A 20,852-nucleotide genomic window follows, 5' to 3' on the forward strand; every position below is an offset into this window, starting at 1 on the left:
CAGAGGGTGACAAGTGCATTTCTCCATACTCTGCTGAAACCCCCAATATCCGGATGAGACAGGTAATCGGCCCTGCTAGAATTCAAGGGCAGTGAAGACAAACGGCTCTGAACTCAGATCTTAACCAGATCCTTAACCAGACAGGTTAAAAAATATTTAACATTTAAAAATTTCAGATGGGGAAAGAGTAGAGAAAGGACACAGGTAAGGTGGAACGGGCACTGCGTGTAATTATGTTTACTCCTTACACCTGTATTGCTCCCTAGGCATTTCTGTACAACCATAAGCTTAGGCTAAAAACCCTTACGCCTGCTAAGGCTTCTGCTGTTAATGATCTCCTACTCAGGACCTCACAAAAGGCTTTCTTTGACAAAGACTGCCCACTCTACACTGTCAAGGTAGCTCTCCAAGTTTCAGGCAAATATCATCTATGCTTCAAGTTGTTTGTGCGCATGTGGACACGCATTCTGCATGCCGCTGAAAGGTTAAAAAACAAAACAAAACAAAACAAAAAAACCCCAAAAGTCCCACCTTCAGGAGGGGAAAAGCTACAAAACACTCTCCACCCCCAATTAAGACTTCAATTACCTGAAGCGAAAAGCATGAAGGCGCTTCTGTTAATGAGACTTTGGCCATCTTTCACTTGCAACGCAACGCACTCGCCGGCATCCCGGGAAGGTCCGGGGGGGCGGACGGGGACACTCACCGAAAGTCGTGCCGGCCTCGGGCCTGCTCACCGAGGACACGATGACGAAGCCGAAGCCCTCGTTCTCGCCGCGCCGGATCTCCACGTCGTAGGGCTGCACGGCCGCGCTCACCACGCCGCTGCCGCCGCCGCCGCCGCTGCCGATGCCGCTGGTGCTGCCGCTGCCCGAGCTCACCGTGTTCAGGGAGTTCTGGCTGCCCTGCGGGGTGCGCTTCTCCTCCGTCAGGGACGCCGGCTGGTTGCTGCTGTGGTGGGAGGAGGCCGGCGAGGGCACCTCGTTCTCGGCTTTGGGGGCTGCGCGACAGAGAGGCCCGGCTCAGCCTCGGGCTGCTGCGCCCGCCCGCCGGCCGGCCCGCAGGGCAGCGCCGCGGCCCGGAAGGAGGCCGCGGCCCGGCAGGCTCCGGACGCCGGGCTGCTGCAGCGGTGTACACGGCTCTTGCACGGTATCCACCGCCACGTGAAAACACCCCAGGGGACGCCCAGCCCGTGTCACTGACAGCACCTTGCCTATCAGTACCCACTCTCAGGCTCAATTTGGCTGCAAGAGGGGCCCACTCGGAGCTACTGCGGGGGGCACGAATCACAGGAACACGAACACCGGTGCAGGGGTGGCCTGCACCAGGGACGACCGCCACCTTCGCTTCGGAGACCTTGGTGCACGTTCACCTTGTCACTGCCCTCAAAAGTCACATTTCTGCTCTGCCTTCCAAGCAGCCTTGCTTTTTATTTTTCCATCAGGCAGGACCCTGTACCTTGGCCTTGCCATTAAGGTTGCCATATTGTGGGATTCTTGACAACACCTGTCAGAGGTATACTTAGTCTCTCTCCCTGGTTTCCAACTGTCATTGTCTACTCTGATCACACTCCTGGGTACATTAGCCTCCGTTAGGATTCCAGTTTTACTGCTTTATCGGGTGACAGGGTAAAGCACACCTAAATAAGTCACAGTAATAGGTAGGAGCCACTTAGGCTTGATGCTCCCAACAAAATGTGTGTTCGAGTTTTGGGTAAGGCATTTATTTTCGAAGCTTCTCCCTTCATAGATTTCTTTTTATTGTGGGAAAATATCCATAACATAAAATTTATCATCTTAACCAGTTTTAAGTATAAAGCTCAGGGGCATGAAGCATTAAGTACAGTCACAATGTTGTGCAACCGTCACCACTATCCGGCTACAGAAACTTTTCATTTGCCACAATTAAAACTCTGTACCCATTAAACGCTAATTAGCCATTTTTCCCTCCACCAACCCCTGGCAATGACCCTGCGACTTTCTGTCTCTAATGAATTTGACTACCCTGTGAATTTGAATATAAGTGAATTCATACGATGTTTGTGACTGGCTTATTGTACTTAGTCTCATGTCTCTTAAGAGATTTAACATGGCTTTGACCCAAAGCTAAAAAGCCCAAATATTTAATATTTAAAAACAAATCTGAAACAAACAAAAATCACATTGCTTCTATTACTTTTATTTGGGTCAGTGAAGTCAGAAAGTTTTCATCGCCATCTCCAAAGCCATTTTTAACTGACAGCCTCTGGCTGCATGGAATACCATTTTAAGAAATCCTCCGAGGCCGCAGATGAGCTCTTGGAGCATAATCCATGACTGATTAACACTGTTTTCCCTGGTTTCACCAAGGTAGGACTCTCACACTGGAATCTGATATCTTAATTCTATAATTAATGACATGCCATTTAAATGAGCTATACAAAAAATTTTTAACAAGGTGCCAGTTAATTTTATTTGGCAAGTATTTGTTTCATTCATATTAAAGCTATGAAGAAATGATAGGATTTCATGTCCTACTTCTTCAGTAATTCAAGTGATAGAAGGCCTAATCTGCTTTTTTCTGCATTCCGTCTTTACTATTTCAAGGGGGGGGGGGGCTGTAGACACAGCCAGGGGAACTACCACCAAGTGTGCTGTCAAGAGGCTGGTGAGTGAATGGAAGGAGACAGACAATGAGCTGTCTCAAAATGGCAGATTCTGATACAGAGGTAAACCATGATTCAAAAGAATGGCAAGGAAGGAATGCCAAAATCGGAAGGCAGTTGGAAGAAGGAGGGAATTACTGAGGGTTTCACAGAGAAGGTTTTATTTGAGCTGGGCCAGAAAGGGTTTGTATGTTTGGAGAACTCACGTACAGTACCTGAAAGCCTGCAGGCAGGAGGAAGGGGTCAAAGATGGCCTAGCACTGGCCACCTCTACACCTTTCTGATGGAGAAAACAGATCTTGCCTGATTACATATGCAGGCAATAACAGAGTAAAGGATCATTCACTTTTTATGGGCTTATCTGGCAGCACAGAACTAATTTTTATTCTTTTAATTTGAGGCTACAACTCTCCTGACTTTTAGAATGACCTCTTTTGTTGAGAATTAACATTAAATGAAGAAGGTGACTAACTTCTGGTCGGCAAGGGGGATGAGCAGAGGTAGTGTATATCTGACTAGTCTTCTTCTAGAAGCTTTTGCTGAACATGCACGAATGGCACATTAAAGTACTTTTGAGTGACAGAAGTTCTGCTGGGTTTGAGAGAAGCAGACCATCTGGAAATTCTGAGCTTAATCACATTTGCAAAGATTTGCTAAAATAGATGCTCGAGGAGGCAGACACAGGAAGGAAGCCTTTTCTGTGCATCAAGTGACAATGCGCTGTCTAAAGGGATGAATGAAAAACATACCTGTAAACACCACTTTGCGCCGCACAGTGAGATTGACGTGGCCTTGCTTGGCAGCTTGTTGCATAAGCTGGACCACAAGCTGGTGTGATTTTCCAATGACCGGTGTCCCATCCACACAGATTAATTCATCCCCAGACCTCAGGCGGCCGTCTGTATCAGCAGCACCCAGTGGTACGATGTGACCAATATAAATCTGTTGAATAAGTGGATGACGGGTGAAACATTAACCTTTTGATTTACTATTATACTGATGGCCTTCACATTGTTGAGAACAATCCAATGTGTTCATTCATGGCTGCATCCTTGCCATAACCGTTTATTGAGCACCCAGTGGGTACCAGGCCATTGTGAAGGTGCTATAACAATTCTTAAATGGTGGAAAAGTAACTTACTTCCTTTTTTTAAAGTTTATTTATATACTTATTTTCAGTAATCTCCATACCCAACATGGGGCTCCAACTCACAAGAGTCAAGAGTCGCATGCTCTTCTGACTGAGCCATCCAGGTGTCCCAAGAGTAACTATTTCTTGTTTGGTTCCTTCCATTTACCTGTGGTCTGGTGATGACTCACTCTTTGTCCTCTTTGCAGAAATAAGTCACTTTACCCTGTCATTTGCAAAATCTTTTCTCCTTTTCTGTTTACCTAAGAACCCTCCTTCTAGAAACTCTGGAAATTATAATAGTAATACTACTTTTCTTTAAAGGTCCAGCACTATGCCTAGCAATAGGGAATGCTCAGTAAATACTGTTCAATGAAGAAATGAATCCAGCAAAGCCTGGTTTGATGTCCCATCGCTGTACTTTTTTAGCACCCACATGCAGAGAAGCCTTTATATTTGGGGTCTGGTTGTATTTACCATTCATTAAACCTTAGCTAAAATATTTGTGTTTCCTTGCCTTCTGTAGACAATAATGCTTGTGACTACCTTTACCTAGTACTTAAAGTTTACAAAGAATTTTGACAAAAGACTGATTAAGAATATGGACCCTGAAGTCAGACCCATTCCAGTCCCTCCACTTACTAATGCTAGGATCTTGGGCAACTGAATTAACCCTTCTTTGTCTTTATTTGATAATTTGAAAAATGGGGATAAATTCATGAGTTTGATGGAGAAATGAGAGAATGTATATTAAAAGCCATTAGCACAGGCCCTGGCACATAGTATGTGCTCAATAAGTGACAGCTATTATTATTATTATTATTATTAATTATTATCATGAAGAAGCTAACAATATTTATCTTTAGTTCTCTTTTCTCCTTTCAAAATAGTCCTGTGATAGGATACTAAATTTATTTTAAAGACGAGGGACCTGAGGATCAAGAAGGTTAAATGTCTCCTGACCTTTGTTCAGGGTTATTTTTATTAGTTTTTCTTAGTTGATGCCTATTATTTTGCTTTTTGTTTTCACTTTCCTTCATGGGGAGCTCCAGATGCTGCTGCTGCCACTTGTTATCATCACAAATACAAATTTTTAAGTAGGGAACTAGTCTCTTTGAATCCAGCGGATGAGCCATACTGTCAGAGATAAGGCAGATCTGTGCTGCACGCAGCTGGGCTCAAATCTTGGTGATCTGCCACGGCTGCCGGTTGGCTCTGGTATCTTAGAAGACAGCACTGGGGGGAAGAGGTAGACAAGAGACTCACAGGTTCTCCTGGTTCATTTCCACCCAGAATCCTAAATCCAAATCCAGTCTCTTTTCTCCAGAGAAAGATGTCCTGTTCCTGGTAATCTGGAACTGGAGAGAAGAAAGAAAGAAGAGGGAGGTTATTTCTATGATAAAACGAATCCTGCTCTAAAGGTGAACATAGAGGACCAATCCTGATGGTGCTTGAGCAGATGACAGCTTTCCGACACAAGAGTAGGAAGCAAAATAATCCGGATGGATGAAATAATGGAGGACACTGGGCAGAAATCAGTAGGGGGACAGGTCACTGGGCCCTACGTTTTTTCAAAGGACTAATCACTGTTTGATAATTCCTAATCAAGCCCAAGCCATTATCCTGGACTAAGCCAGAAGTCAGTATTGACCACTGCCCTTGGTATTGTTGTCAGAAAAATTAAGTAAATTAAAATCAGTATGTGTGGGACCACAAAGTGGGTGCCCGTGTCTGAGACGAGAGCTCATGCCAAGTCAGTGACCATTGAAACTGAAGCTCGCTCTGAGAATTTAGAAGTCCTAGTAAGCCATCTGATGTCATACCAAGTAGAGGATGAAAGAAAACAGCTTGAGTCAAAGAGTTTTCACTTAAAAAAAAAATCACTTCTTTCTCCCTTTATCAAGATCTGCAATCCAATCATCTGATTTGTTAGGTCATTTTTGCCAAAAGTTACTCTTGAACGTCCTAATATGTCCAGTTTTGCAAAGTTTGCTATGATTTCAGTAGTACTACCCAAAAGTAGCTGGCCTTTGATATTCTCAACATGAATGATGACTACAAAAGTGTTCCGTATCAATTTTCATGTTTTCTCCACTAGAATGACTGCTTTACTCCAGAATTTGCCTACAATATTTTAAAATTATAAGTATTAACTATTATCCAATAACTTGATATTTTACTCTTAAAACTCATTAATGGTCCCAGCTTTAAAATAAAAAATCTCATTTATTAAAAGAAAAATAACTTCTGTAAGACAATACCCACTGCATGTGAAAGTGTTCTATACACCACTGTGTTACTTAACGAACGTAATAAAAAATTATTTCTATTTAATTCTTTGTTAGTATTTTAATGTATACAAGTGTATTTTGTGATCTTTAAATGACATATCTTTTATTTAAAGAAAAAAAATGGTTTGGTGGCAGTGAATCCTAAAGGAAACTTTCAAATACTGTTCTACATACTTTCTGGCTTGTTTAAGAAGTAGGGTTTTGGGTTGAAGGAGTGCGTAGGCCTGAGGGTTTAATTCTCATCTTCAGTTTTGTACAGTGGGGAGGGGAGAATTCAAGCTGGCAAGAGATGTCCCTTTTTAGTGACCAACCCAATCGCTTCGAACGTACAGTCAATGAATACGCCGAGAGAGAAGAAACTAAATGGACAGGTAAGTACCAGTCAGAGAAGTTTGAATCCGATATTTTTGCCTGAGCTATCTTAATACGATGGGCTTTCGTTGGTGCTTTATGCCCAATGCTTTTTTATTGTAATTGTGGAGGCTAAGCTACAAGCCTCCATGGAATATGCAGGTAAGCTACATCATAGGACTCCCATAAACACAATTTGAGAATGATATTTTCTTGAGCACGCTAAGGTAACAGTATTTTCTTTCTGTTCGAGTAGCTGCCGAAAGGGTATTTGTTCTAATAGCCTCATTGAAACAACAAATTAAATCAGGTTGGGTCTCCGTCTTGGGTTCACTCAAGCAGGAGGATTATTTCCAAAATAGACCATGGGTGCTTTGCAGCCAGCACACGGTTGCTGGCAGAGTCTGCCTTAAGTCTGCTGAGCCCTTTGTCAACAAGGGAAGGATCTCTGCAGAGACTTCAGCCTACGCCCATTTTTCTCAGCATCACTGAACACAAGAACCCTTGCCCCTCCTCCACTAGCACCAAATGTAGCAAGTTTCTGCCTTCATTGACTCATTTAGGTTTGTTACTATGGTATGGGTGGTTGTGGCCAAAAGACTTAGGCTTATCATACAGTTTAGTCCATAGGAAAAAAAGCATTTGTGTCTCTCTGAGAATCAGTGGTAAAATGGCAAATTTGTTGCAAGAGCTTCCTGTTGAAAAGGAAGATGCCCAAAGACACCAAAGACATTGAAGATGCCAGTGATGAGCTAGGAAAACACAGACACCAACACGATACATCAACACAGACATGTTACAGAGAAAGTCTTCTGGCACTTTGACTTTGGCATTTTGACCATTACACTCTCCCATCAACCACACTCCACGTACCCAAATAGCTGACTTTGGTGATAAATCAGTCATGAACTGTGTTACAGAATTACAGAATTTCTCTTTTGTGTTCTCGGCTGCCACTTCTGCCCAGGGGCATTGAGGTTTCTAATCCCTGCCCCAAAATGGTTTGCTCTCCTCTTTATTTCAGGCAGATTTTAGAAGAATTTAAGTTTTTAGGAGGCAGCAGGGAGGAATTATCTTTCTGATATTGATATCACCCCTCCCTTTTTTTTTTTTTTTTTTTTTGAGTAAGGCTGAATCAAAAAAGAACTAAGAAAACTTTGTCCGGTTTTTCTCCCTTTTAAGCCCTTGCACGGGGGACAATGTCAGCAGTTACCTCCTTTGGTGATGCCAGCGACAACTCAATAAAGCAGTCAAAAGACTTCCTTTGATAATTACAAAGAATGGAGTCACTAGGTTTGCAGAGAAACCTCCTGGTGTCTCCATTACTACAGACACACATTTCCAGACTTGGATAAAATGTGCCCATCACTTTTTATTTCATCTTGTCTTTGGTCTGTGCTTGGTCAACAAGAGTGCCATAACACTTCTATTCATGGCAGTTCTCTTTCTTCCCTCCCTTCTCTGAGTTTTCCCCCAGCCCCCGAGACCAATGGCAACATCAAACAGTATGAATAATAATGGAGAAATAAAAGTTTTCAGTGGATCCTTACTCTGACATTCTCCAAAACTCGTGGAACTGATCTCTCTTTCTCTTTCACCCTTGCTCAATCCCGATGCAGGCGAAGGTGACATAGCTGGAATATTAATTTCACAATTTTGCAAAGCTTAATGTATGTGCTTTCTCTTAGTTCATTTTAATTTAGTTGTGATTGATAAGGAACGTGCAGTTAAGCTTTCACAGTAAAGGTCATGGCTGCTATGGATTTTAAAAGACTAGAATTTGATTCTGTGGGTTTTTTCTTCTTTTTTTTCATGGTGCTTTTCTTGTCAAAAGCTGGTATTTACAGTCGTTCCATGGAGAATTTCACAGAAATAGCATTACCATCCCCGACTGTTCACATTTAATTATACCTTAAAGTACACATTCTCGTATGACTTTGTTTTAATCGTGTCATGAACTTCAGGTTTGTCTAAACCCTGATTTCCTTTTGAAAAAAAAATTAATTTACTTTTGTTACTGCCACGCCACAGCATTTATTTTGAAAAGTATCAGATTCCCAATGGAATTCATTCTTGTAGTAATACCTTTTCAGATGAATTCTAGGCAGTTCAACCAGAGTAGCCTTTTATTTACAGTCAAAAATCATCAGATCTGGCCAAGATCGGAACAAAACACAAATAAGAGCTGTCATAACAGCTCTTAAAATCTGGAAGTACAACCAAGCTCCTTAAACTCACTACAGTAAAGGATCCCTGTGACCAATTCCAACCTGCGAGCATGTTTCTCCTGAATAGGACAGGTTTACAACATTGGTACAACAGCTCTGACTTTTTTCTTTCCAAACTATTTTATGAACAGAGACTTGCAAGCTTTAGACAGACTTCCTTTCCTACACACGAGATACTAGCTTGTCTTCCTGAACATTCGCTAGTAACACTGTATCAGTATCATTTTTTAAAGCCATGTGAGCAATTGACATGTTACTAGAGAAAATACAAAGCAGGCCACGTGGCTTTTAAAGGACTTCCATACTTGACTTTGTTTTTAATTAAACATTTAAGCCCTTCAAAGGGATTTATTAACACATCCGCAACTCAGATTGATTCATTTTTGACACTGGTGTTTTGACAGATGGCCCTATCAGGAATACACTACTTTGTACAGCATTTAGACCACGTGAAGGAATCTGATCAGAGACTGTGTAAATCTTCACCCTGTCCTTCAGAATAAAATGAAACAGAAGAAAAATTTATCTTCCAAATAAAAAGGATAACATGGGTCCAATGAAAGTGTTATTCCTGACTTCAAGTTCCCCGTTTTTCTTGGAGAATTTTGTTCATTTTAATATGTTTTGGGGGGAGGGGCAGGGAATCACATCTAACAAGGCTACATGCTGTATTTTTTTTTTTTTTTCCTCTGAAAGACAAGATAAAAAACAATCTACGGTAATGGGAGAAATGGATCTGGGATAAAGCAAAACACTGATTAAAAGACAAGATTGATGTAGGTTCATTTGCAGGTACTGTGAAAAGAAGAAAATCTGTGACAGACACTGAATAATTATCATGGGGGGTGGGGAGTCTCATCATTACTCTCATTGAGTGGTGAGGAAGAAATCCATGTGTATCTTAACATGAATTAAGTTGTTACGATCACTCAATTATGGAGCCTCCAATCACCCAAAAAGAAACTGATTCTCATTTATACTGCTAGATCCTAGTCCTTAGATGTTATAGAAAGCAGAGACAAAACTGGCACCATTCCAAATATTTCGGTCTGACAGCCGCCTGAATAATTTCGATGCTTAAGTAAGCTAGCTGGCTGTGTGGTAAGAGTACATATTTTACTTTTTTTTTTTTTTTTTTCCTGGTAAAAACTTTCTGGGAAATTTGATGAGACACTAAATTCTTAAGAAATGTTGCTTCCCCCAAGGTGAACACGGAATTTGAGCTGGTGTCTCCTATTAAATGGGTACATTAGTCGTCTGTCAATCTGCCGTGCCCCAGCAGCACTGCAGAACACGACTTCTTTCATCACCAAAAGATTCGTCCATGAGAAATTCAGTCATAAATGTGTACTGTATGGAGGAAAGCAGGTGCGTGGTCAATAAAGCAATATCTCAACATCAGCTGAAGGTGGGCCATTGATTGGAGGAGCCACATGATTAGAGGGAAGTGTGAAGAGAATGTGAAAGTATTCCTCTTTGGAAAACATTTGTTTGATGAAATCACTACAACGAGTGAGAAGACAGAGCGAGGACAGACCCCGGGTTCATACGTACCAACTAATGCTTACAAGGGATGTTCCAAATGGAACTTCATTTCCTCTGGCCTGGCCTCAGGATCTGGATACTCTAGGGGGTCTTTCTAGACCAGGGACTAAATAAATTCCTTCTCAGATTATCTGGCTTTTGTCAGCATGCGGAACCCTTAGCCAAAACGGCTTATTTCGTATCCCACACTATTGTAGTAAGAACGCAATGCTATTTCTCCCTTGACGAAGGAAAGACTAGAGTGACCCTGAAGGACTTCCAAAATTTGGTAATTGTCAAGACTCCAGACTTGCCTTGTGTCCCCTAACTGCTGAATTTCACCCAGGAGTGTGGCCAACTATCCTTCTCAGATGGGGATGCTGGCCTCCCCCGCCCTGTTTTGTTTGGGTCACAGAGGAATCACTCCAGCCAGCAGAGGAAAGGCTTCAGAGCCAAGTCTGAGTGGGTGGGCAAGAGGCTGGAGCCTTGGGGGCTTTGCCCGAGAAGCAACCACAGGTGTGGCTATCAACAAAACTTGTCTGGGGCTGGAGGGGGTTGGGGGGGGTGTCAGTCACAAAGAGGATGGACAGAATGAGTCTCTCCTCTCCTCCAATTTTAATCAGACCCTTCCCCAGACTACGCCTCCTCTCTCATTAAACATTCGCGCCCACCCCACAGCCTGATGGGAAAACGCTCCTGTCGACTCCTTCCGGGCTGCTGCATCCTGACCAGTCGTCCTCACGAGAAAATGTCACTAAGAGCAACTTCCAAAACAGGGGGTCAGTCTGTATCCTCTAAGATTAGGGCGCCTTAGGGGCTTTCACTGATAATGGCAGGATCAATGATTATTATGTTTCGTGAACAGTGTTTGGAATCATTTCATAATGAAAAGAAATAAAACACAAAGGCACTATTAAGGGCATTAAGAGCCAAAAAGTGACGATGGATGCCGTCACCAGTTCACATTTATCGAAAAGGTGAAGCCAAAGGAACACGCTTGACCACAGTATAAATAACTAAAGCACAAACCACTCACTGTGGGTTTTTTTTCCTTCCTTTTTTAAGGGGAATGTTTAAAAAGGCTGGTAATGGTAAAAAAAAAAAATTACCAGTATTCTTAAAAACTAGGAGACCGCTAAGAGAGCATTTAATTTCTTCTCATTACTCCTGCAATCCAAACCAATCGTATTTACGTTCTATGGTACATCAGAGCTGTTTCTTAAGAACAAGGCCACGGTCTCTACACGGGCAAGAGTTAAGGAGACAGCAGCTCTCACCTGCCACTTCTTCTAAGTGAAGGGAAAAATAAATCCATTTTTATCCAAGCCCTTTATTTGACCACCATCCATATCAAGCCCTCCCCAAACTGCACACATAATGGATCCTCCATGAACACCCAGCAGATTCTATCACTACTCCGAGAAGCTTTCGCCTCTCACCTTGATTTACCTCTACTCTGTGTACACACTGAAAATCTATTTTCAAGAAGCCTCAGGAGACGGTTGAAGCCTTGGGGAGGGGGCTCGGGAAGACAGGGGCCAGGGTGCTACTCACGTCGGTTTTCATACATGCTCCTGGACTGGGCCCAGATTTTAAAAGGATCTGGTTTTTTCTGCCCAGAGCTGTCGGTCTGATCTGGAGTTGGGGCCTCTGCAGGTGGGTACTCGGGGAGCACCTGTGTGCTGTGGCTTGGGGAGGCCGTGTGCAGGCTCCGGTGGCTGGAAACACTGTGCTGAGAACTATTCTGGCTGTCTTTTCTTTCCAGTGGTTGCTGAAAGCAAGCGAGTGAGAGAAGCAAGAAGAGAATTGTTATTGGCTCTCTGAGTGGGTGTTTCCATCAGCTTGTTTTTGTTCAGCACGTCTGCGCACACATATGTAAATACGTCAACAACATTTGGGTTTCCATCTTTCTCCAGCTAGTGCTGCATGCAGATAAATCCCCAGGTGATTGGCAGACAGAGAGAGGGGCGGGCCAGATGGGAAGACATAATCACAAACCATATTGCTCTCTGGGCTGGAGCAGAAAACAAATCCAATTTCCATCATAGGTTCCCAGCTAAGACCCTGGGTGCATGTTTTACAAGATGTATCAGTTTAGCGTCCTCATTTTTGTGGCTACTGTTTTAGAAGGTCCCAGGGCAAGCCGTGAAGTGGGGAGACCTCAGGATATTGTGGTAACTATCTAGGTGAGGGAGGATGATGGCTTGGACCAGGGTAATGTGGCAGAGATGGGGACGAGTAGGTTGTATGCAAGGTGTGAGAGAAGGGAATCAAGGACGGCTTCAGAGTTCAGGGTCTGATCCAACTGCAAGACTCAAGTAGCCTCTTAATGATATGGCGGCGATAAGGGGGAAGATTATTTGGGTCTGTGCAGTTAGAAGTAAGAGTTCGGTTCTGGGCTTGTAAATTTGAGCCATGAGACGTCCATCTGGACGTGTCCTATAAGCAACTGGATCCATGACTCTGAAATTCAGGGGAGAGATACGAGATGTATCACTTCAACATCAGCAATGTTTGGACAAAACCTGTGACACAAAATACCATGAGGGACTTAAATGTAAGGCTATAACAGCCAGAGTAAATACAATCAGGGCTAAAAATGTTCCTGGGGACTTCCCATTTTGCATCTTTCAATAATAAAATGCCCCACTTTTACCTTTTGCCATTAGTTCTTCAACACTGTAAGGGAGAGATCAGACCTTTTAAAAAATCATGCCTAGCATTATATGTGCACTGGTACTTATAAGCATATAAGTAGTTATCATATGAAGAGCTTCCATAATTCTTAGCTACTCAATTTTGTAGGAGTCACCTTTCACCTCTTCACCTCCTGACACTGCTGTTGCTTAAAAAACCAAGATCAGACTTTCTACATGGGTTGACCTCAGGAGGTCAGCCTTGTTAGATCTGCAGCCTGTCCAAAGTCCAAGCAGCATTCAAAAGGAAAGAGTTTCATTAAATTTCAATAGAATAAGCAGGTTTCTGTGCTTTGAAACCTGCTCAGCAAAAGACCCTTCCCATTTTATGAAATGCTCTTTGTTTGGATGGTGATTGAATAGAGAGCAAAACCTAGTGGGAAGAAAAATACCTGGCAGGAAATGAAATCACTTCAGTTCTTATTTCCTTGAATAAAAGATGGTGGTAAGCCCCGGTGTTCAGTTTCCCCCATTCAAAATACAAATTCTGGAATCCTGCCTCTCACTTAATAGGTGCTATGTCCCTATACTTATCTGCTTAAAAGCACCGTAAAGGGGCAGAGGACAGGAAGGGGTATCTCTGTCCTCTCTTATGGGACCTGTATAGCTTGTGCTAGTTAATTGGTTTCCTAAGATCTTTTGACCCAGAGCATTTCAGTTCCCTAAAGTCCCATGTAGCATCACCATCTTCCCCTTGGTCTTACAATCAACCCTATCAAAACCTTCCTCCCTCTCTCCCCAGGTATCCGTCACCTTTCATTCCCCATCTTCATGGAAATGTTCAAGTTCCCTTTCATCTCAGTCTCAGGTCCCTTTACGCCCTTCCCTTTGAGTCTTCGCTTCGATATCGGTATCTGAAGAAAGTCCCAGAAAGGCAGAAACTTCGTCTACCCTTGACTATTACAGATTACAGGTCTCAATATGGATTTTGGCAAGGATTCAAAGGTGAGGAGATGGGCATGTATTTGATGAAGGCAAGACAGAGCACTTAAAATTATATCTGGTGTGCCTGCGGGAGAAATTTGAGGCCCACATTCTACACTAGCAAAGAGGTCTTGGTAAGTAAAACCCTGAGAGGCTCAGTTCACTCAGACTCCGGGGGACAACGTACATACTCTGGTGAAGGCGACAGGAAAGCACATTGAGATCTGGGCAGGGACAACTACCGCCGTCCCCCCATATGGACACCGTTCCCTTGTGAGGATGAAGTGTTCAGCTCAGACCTACATGGATCCGCATTCCAGAGATGTGGAATAAAACCTGGTTTTCCGGCTTCTAACAGTCCTTCCCGACAGCACCTCCGGCTCCTGGGGCCAGCTATCTGATTTCTGCCCTCCACGAACCTCAGTGGCTGCCTTCTTGCCTCCCTGGGGAGACGTGCTTGAAGACTTCAAGTCAGAAAATGTTAACGGCCAACGCACCCTTTCACATTTATTTATTTTTGAGAGAGACAGAGAGCCAGAGCGCAAGCGGGGGAGGGGCAGAGGGAGAAGGAGACGAGAATAAGGCAGGCTCCAGGCTCTGAGCTGTCAGCACAGAGCCTGACGCGGGACTTGAACCCGCAGACCACAAGAATGTGACCCGAGCCGAAGTTGGATGCTTAACCGACTGAGCCACCCAGAGGCCCCATCTGCTTTTTATAAGGTATAGATAATGCTTGTTATAATCAAGACAAAATTTAAAGCTATTTTCATCTGGAAGTAAACCTTGATAAGGAGAATTAATGCAGCTGTGACTTTTTAGATTTTGGTAGTGTTTTATTTTTGTTCTCAGGAAAGGAGGAAAAGAGTATTTTAAATATAAAAGGAAGTAATTCCACAGATTAAGGACCTCTGGAGTTCACCCTAAGAACCGCATCCCCTCGTTCAAATGCCCACCGTCTCTGGGTTCCTCAAATAGTAGCAAATGCCAGAACGTGGGACTGGTCTATTGACACTAAATTCATTTCACAGTTAACGTCAGTCTCTGATCCCCGAATCTTCAGGATCCTTTGGGTCAAGATGATGCTTCACAAAGCCTCACTGGGACCTAAAGTGAGCTGCCCTGCAGGGTTACCTGAGGGAAAGGTCACAGTCTTCTTTCCCAGGGTTACTTTGTAGTCCCTGGAACCCCAATGTAACCTCTGCCACTCACCCCCTCCTTCTGAACTGGAGAAAAATTTCTTTCTGGCAACCTTGATCCACTGACAGAATCTGCTAACGGGCTGGCCTTTTCTCCGGCAGAGAACGCACATGTGTTTTTACACACATGCCCACAAGTGCATGTGCACAGGTTGTGTCTGCCGTCTTGTGGCTTCCTGAGACCCTCAGATGGATGTAACAAATCTCTGACACGGAGGACATGGAAATCTCAGGTTTGACTGAAGAACGGCTTTGCCATTACCACGGTGTGCAAACAAAGTCTACCAGAAATGGCTTGGGCCATTTTTCAAATTTTAACACCCTTTCTCACCTCCCAACAAATGTCTGACTCTGGTCCAATTTAATACAAAATAACAGAATGTGGAATGAGTTTGTAAAACTGTCTCTGGGGGTGCCTGGGTGGCTCAGTCAGTTGGGCATCCTACTTCGGCTCAGGTCATGATCTCGTGGTCCATGGGTTCGAGCCCCGCGTCGGGCTCTGTGCTGACAGCTCAGAGCCTGGAGTCTGTTTCGGATTCTGTGTCTCCCTCTCTCTCTGACCCTCCCCCGTTCATGCTCTGTCTCTCTCCGTCTCAAAAATAAATAAACGTTAAAAAAATTTTTTTTAATAATAAAATTATCTCTGAAACTGCATCTCTGCATCCCTTTTAAATGCCACCTAAACCCTGTCCCTAAATTTGGCAAACAAAAGTAAATAAAGCATCATCCTGAGAACACGCTCAAAAAAAACTATGTCACCACTTAAAGCTATCACTAGATGACATATTCTAACCCACGTTAATGGGCTAATGCACAACATTCTGGAAGCTGTTTAGATTTTCCTCTGATAAGATTTAACCTCGCCTTATGTTTCTTTTCAAGTTCAATTATGCAAACCACTTGATTTGAAGATATATTCTGTATTCAATATCTTGGTAGTCTAAGTTTTTTGAAGCTATATGCTCTGGGTGTATGTGCTAGAGTTCAAAATATGCCTTCTTCCCTTCTGTGGGCATGCTAATTAGCTTTCGTGCTGCCTTTTATCTGATCAGAGCCCAGAACCGTCCAGGAGAAAAGTCATGTTTATGTATCTCTCAAATTAAAGTCAACTTGTACCTCTACAGCCACCCAGAATTACCTCTCAGCAAAGACCTGGGGCATGAGAACAAATTCACTTCTGAACTAGCTATAGCACAGGATCAGATTTGCATCTGGTGGGACTGTCTTTCTCCTCATTTTTCTAGGTGAGAAACTGGCCCCAAGAGATCTATCTGTAGCTCAAGAGACATTTCAAGTCTGTTCTTCAATGCATACCAGCACCACGTGACGACCTAGCACACAAATGCCAGAACGTCCAGACCAAGCCCTTGTACGTAGCTGCCCACAATGCATATTGACATGCATTACAGTTCACTCATCCAATAAGTACACACAGGACACTTGCTGTGAGCCAGATTCTCAGGCATAAATGTGTAAAGGGAGATAGTACCTAAACTCTTAGCATTGATGCTCGTATCTAGGGGTGTGTGTGTGTGTGTGTGTGTGTGTGTGTGTGTGTTGATGGACATTAATCACGTAAACCTAACAGTTTGATACCAACATACTGCAATGTCCTGTGGGTAGGTGGTAGGGAGAGACTTCTGGAAAAACAGCCCATTAATGGGAACAGTATGTGCTAAGTCTTCAAAGCAAAAACGAGCTTGGGCTGTCTGAAGAAGAGAGAGAACGTAGTGGGACACAGCAAGGGAGTGGGATGGCCTCAGATATGCTTGGAGACCAGATACTGCAAGGACTCTGAGGGGTGCTTTAAAGAGTTTGGGTTTCATTCTTAGTTCAGAGGAGAAGAAATCTAATCAGGAATTTAAAGCAGGGATGTGCCAGGACCCAAATGACTTATAGAGAGTTTGGTCTGGCTACTGAGGGGGTGACTAGGTTGGTGTGGACAGGAGTAAAAGCAGAGAGGAGAGGCTATCGTGTATTCTATGTGAGAGATCCAAGGTGGTTTACACCACAGAATAGCAGTAATGAAGGGGAGGGGGAAAAAGTGAAGTCAAAGACATTTTGGTGCCAGATTCAATAGGCGTTGCTGAATGGAGGGCAGGGAAGAGGAAAAGGAGGGGAGGACATCTTGGAACCACGGATATTCACCTCCCAGGTCTCCAGCTTGAGCAACTAGTTGGAAAGATGTACCACATACTGGGATGGGTATTTCCAAAGCCAGCTCTTGTCACTGCTCTGATTATTTGGGAAGGAAGATTTTTATCTTTAAATCTCCTATCAGTTGACTAGGAAGAAAGAAATGGGCTCAATTTTCAAAGCTCCACAAAAGTCCTTGGCCACACCCTACCCACACACACTTGTGTCATAAGGCCTTTTAAAATAAAATTGTACCAACCTCCCTAGAACAGATGATTTCCTAACTATTGACAGGCCAGGGCAATCGGGAAGATGCAATGGTTTTTATAAATGGAAATAGGAAAAAAAAATCAACTCATCAGTATTTCACAAAATGATTTCAAAACGAAGGTGCTTATAAAGTGAGCTGAAAATATTTGCTCAGAAGAGTAAATGAATACAGACAGCACTTAGGAGCTTAAATGATGAAAAGAATTCATGTGGCTTAAAGATGACAAATCGATCCATTTTAAAGCAAAATTATTTACAGTTCACTTATCTGCCAAGACTGAAGGCCACTGCAGTGATTTACATGGACAACAGGAAAAACTCCAAGTGCTGATGAGATATTAGGCCAATGTCGTTAAAGGTTGTGCAAAAATCAGAGACTCAAATACAAGCCAAAGCAGAGAGAGGATGGTCTTTCTCTTTGTCTCTTTTTTTATCATTTACGAGTCTAAGTCAAATAATCTCTTCCAAAAAGGCAGATGAGAGGAGTTAATGGAGAAGAAAAGGAAAGTATTGATCGGATATGAAAATGAATTTTGGTTCACATGGAATGTTTGAAAGATACAAAAGCAAAGTCTATCTTCTAGGCTCCGGGGGGTCGAGGGAGTGCACCGCTGAGAGAAGGTGAGGGACAAGGAGACTTACATGAGCAACCCTAATCCTTCTTCCTTCTACTACTCACTGCTTTGTGGCTCTGGGGAGTTAAGACAACCAGGAGAGTTTGAAAACCAGGCAGGATACATAAAACTGGGTGATTCTGGCTGGGGTCACTCACTGGGTATATTACCTGAGATCTCTCTCTCTCTCTCTCTCTCACATCTCTTAACAACTGGTTGTCAGCAATATCCCTAGGGTCTCTTCCAAGGGAAAGGAGCAGAGGACAATGGACCAGAAACCTGTCACTACTGCTTCCTTTCAGCTTGCTGCCTTTGCTGCAGTTTGTTGAAGAGACTTCCTTGGTCTCTCTGACATTTTGTGTTCCCTGTATGAAAACTTGATGCGAAGTTTTTTAGTAACTGGGGAAGTTTTGTCTTCTTTATGAATATGGTATGCTTTCTTTGATCTGACAATAACAGCTACGTAAATAAGGCTTCCCGTATTGCTCAGGAACTCAGAAAAATTCCACAGCTCAATCACAGCATCTCAGCCCTGGGTCCTTGCTGGGGCTTTGTAAGGACTATTTAACTTAGGAGGTTGTAATTAAGAGCTGAGTGATTTTCATTATGTGTGTACTTGGTTCTAGATTATCTTTCTGCTTTTTTTTTAACTTGGGAAGGTTTCTGCCTTTATGCCCCATGAGGAGGATTCATGCAGATCTGCCTGTTTATGTGACTATTGTTTCTCTCTCCCTAGTTGCCTGAGGGCAGGAGTGTTTTCTGGTTTAGATCCTGTTGTATGCTGGCACTGGGTCTGGCATACAGAAGAACCTCAATAAACACAGGCTGAGGTAACAAATGCATACAATTTTTGGTGATTTGTGACAATGAATCTTTGATACTAATTGCTAAATAAATGGATAGATGGACGGATAGTTGGGGGATGAGCGCATAACAGATAAACGCATGGACAGATGCATGGATGGGTTACGTGGACAGATGGACAGATGAAGGAAGGGAGAAAGGGAAGTCACAGCTGGGAAACGAACTAGTAAGAAAACAAAAGTGAATACTGACTTAAAATTCAGGGTTTGATGTGGTATTTAGAGTTTTAAATTAATTTTTTTAAGTTTACCTATTTATTTTTTTAGTAATCTGTACACCCAATGTGGGGCTCGAACTCACGATGCCGAGATCAAGAGTCATGAGCTCTACGTACCGACTGAGCCAGCGAGGCACCCCTAGAGTTTTAAATTCTTACAAAATCCTTGAGCATGATTCAGAACAAGAGTCTCAGTTAAGTAGGTTTCCAGTCAGGATGATTAAATTGGGTCTCAGAATCAGTTCTCCAGTGAGGTCTAAAACCTGACAGCAAATATGTCTTATTTTTTTCTCTGCCATGTGGCAAAAAAATTCCTGATGTTATGGTATTAACATCCAGGTATTAAATGAATAACAATTTATTAAGGCACTGCCATTGTTCCCAGTGTACAGAACCCATAAGCTTAACATTTAAACTAAATCTAGTAGGTGAAACTGCTTATTAAGAGTAAGCTAGAGACACTGCCCAGGAGGGAAAACAAGATCAAAAAGTCCTTTTGTTCTAATAAAAACCCAACTAATTAATTATTGAAAACATTAAAAAAAAAAAAAGGTATGAGGGCAAAAGGAAGCTGTCAGTCACATGAGCGAGCCAACAATGTCAGAAGACTCTAGAACAGAGAAAAAACATGGTCCCGGGTTAAGACCGTATATTCACAGAGCTAATGGTACATCTCAGCATGTTATAACCTGGCACAATCCGCGTGCATTCATTACTTATCTTGCACAACTGACCCTGTCTGCTATTATGTGCCTAGCTTTCTGGAACCATGACATCCAGCTTCCCCATGGACTCCCTTCGACCCCACCAGAAAAATCCCATCATCATCTGTCTCTCTGGCAGGACATCATCAAAATTCTAACTGGGGAAGGGAAACAGCTCTCAACCCACCTGTACAGAGCTCCCACGGATCACAGATGTTAGCAATGCTCTACTGGCAATGGCAGACCTTGGCTGATTGTTCCCAAATTTTGTACAGCAGCTGCCAGAGTGTGCCAGCAATGCTGTGAAAACCATCATCCCTGTCCTGGCACAGAAATCAGGTAAGGACAAGCCCCAGGCCGGGGGCTTGTTCTTTTCTAACCCGGCAACACACCAGGCTCTTAGCTTGTGGTAATTAAGAGCCAGCAGACTGTGGGCAAAGCAGTTAAGAACGCTTTTTTCCTAGGAATGCAGCCGGAGTAATTGGCTTGCTACTTGCTAATGACACGGCTTCTACAAAAATAAACTGTCATAGGGAATTCTCTTAACTGACTTGGTGAAAACAGGCTCTATACCTGTTTGATATCCTTTGAGTTCGGCAGTGAATTCCAAAACACTTTGGGGAAGAAACGATGCAAATGAAATCCACAACATCCTTTTGCAAAGTAAGTTTAAATGGGATGCAAAACCAAAAAGAACACCTTACTCCTTGATGTCATGCTCCCTGGGCAGACCTGCTATATCTCCCCCCAGTATGCTCCTCGTTAAGACTCCATTCCATGTGGGGTGTGCAAATTAATTCCGTGCATCATGGAAAACGCTTGCGGGTGGGGGAGAAAAAAGGATGGCTAACTCAAGCTCATGAGACACATCTTTCGGATTTACTTCTATTTTTCTGAAGGCTGAATAGGTTTCTGACTATGACCTGGGGATCAGGACACACATGTGCCATGTGCATGCACGTGCACACACACACACATGCGCACGCGCGCTCCTGAGCATTGGCATCTCTGTGGTTCCGATGTGCACACCTACCAGCGCTTTTCAGCTTCAACATTAACACAGA

The 20,852-nt window shown here is 43.2% G+C and overlaps 1 protein-coding gene across 6 annotated transcripts in view; it reads right to left on the reverse strand.

The window, feature by feature from the left end:
* The window catches only part of MAGI1 (membrane associated guanylate kinase, WW and PDZ domain containing 1), a 633,332-nt gene that overhangs the window by 22,005 nt on the left and 590,475 nt on the right, over nucleotides 1-20,852 (reverse strand). For 4 of the 6 annotated variants that reach the window (XM_049642665.1, XM_049642664.1, XM_049642667.1 and 1 more), the window contains exons 14-17: nucleotides 11,722-11,938; nucleotides 5,040-5,131; nucleotides 3,394-3,586; nucleotides 707-1,000 (exon numbers count right to left, since the gene is read on the reverse strand). In XM_049642665.1, the coding sequence (XP_049498622.1) occupies nucleotides 707-1,000; nucleotides 3,394-3,586; nucleotides 5,040-5,131; nucleotides 11,722-11,938 (796 nt within the window). Of the gene's footprint in view, nucleotides 1-706; nucleotides 1,001-3,393; nucleotides 3,587-5,039; nucleotides 5,132-7,965; nucleotides 8,050-11,721; nucleotides 11,939-20,852 lie in introns of all 6 variants that reach the window. The other 2 variants (XM_049642669.1, XM_049642670.1) reach the window with 1 other exon arrangement.

Source organism: Panthera uncia, chromosome A2 (assembly GCF_023721935.1).
Source record: "Panthera uncia isolate 11264 chromosome A2, Puncia_PCG_1.0, whole genome shotgun sequence".
Taxonomy (NCBI): Eukaryota; Metazoa; Chordata; class Mammalia; order Carnivora; family Felidae; genus Panthera; species Panthera uncia.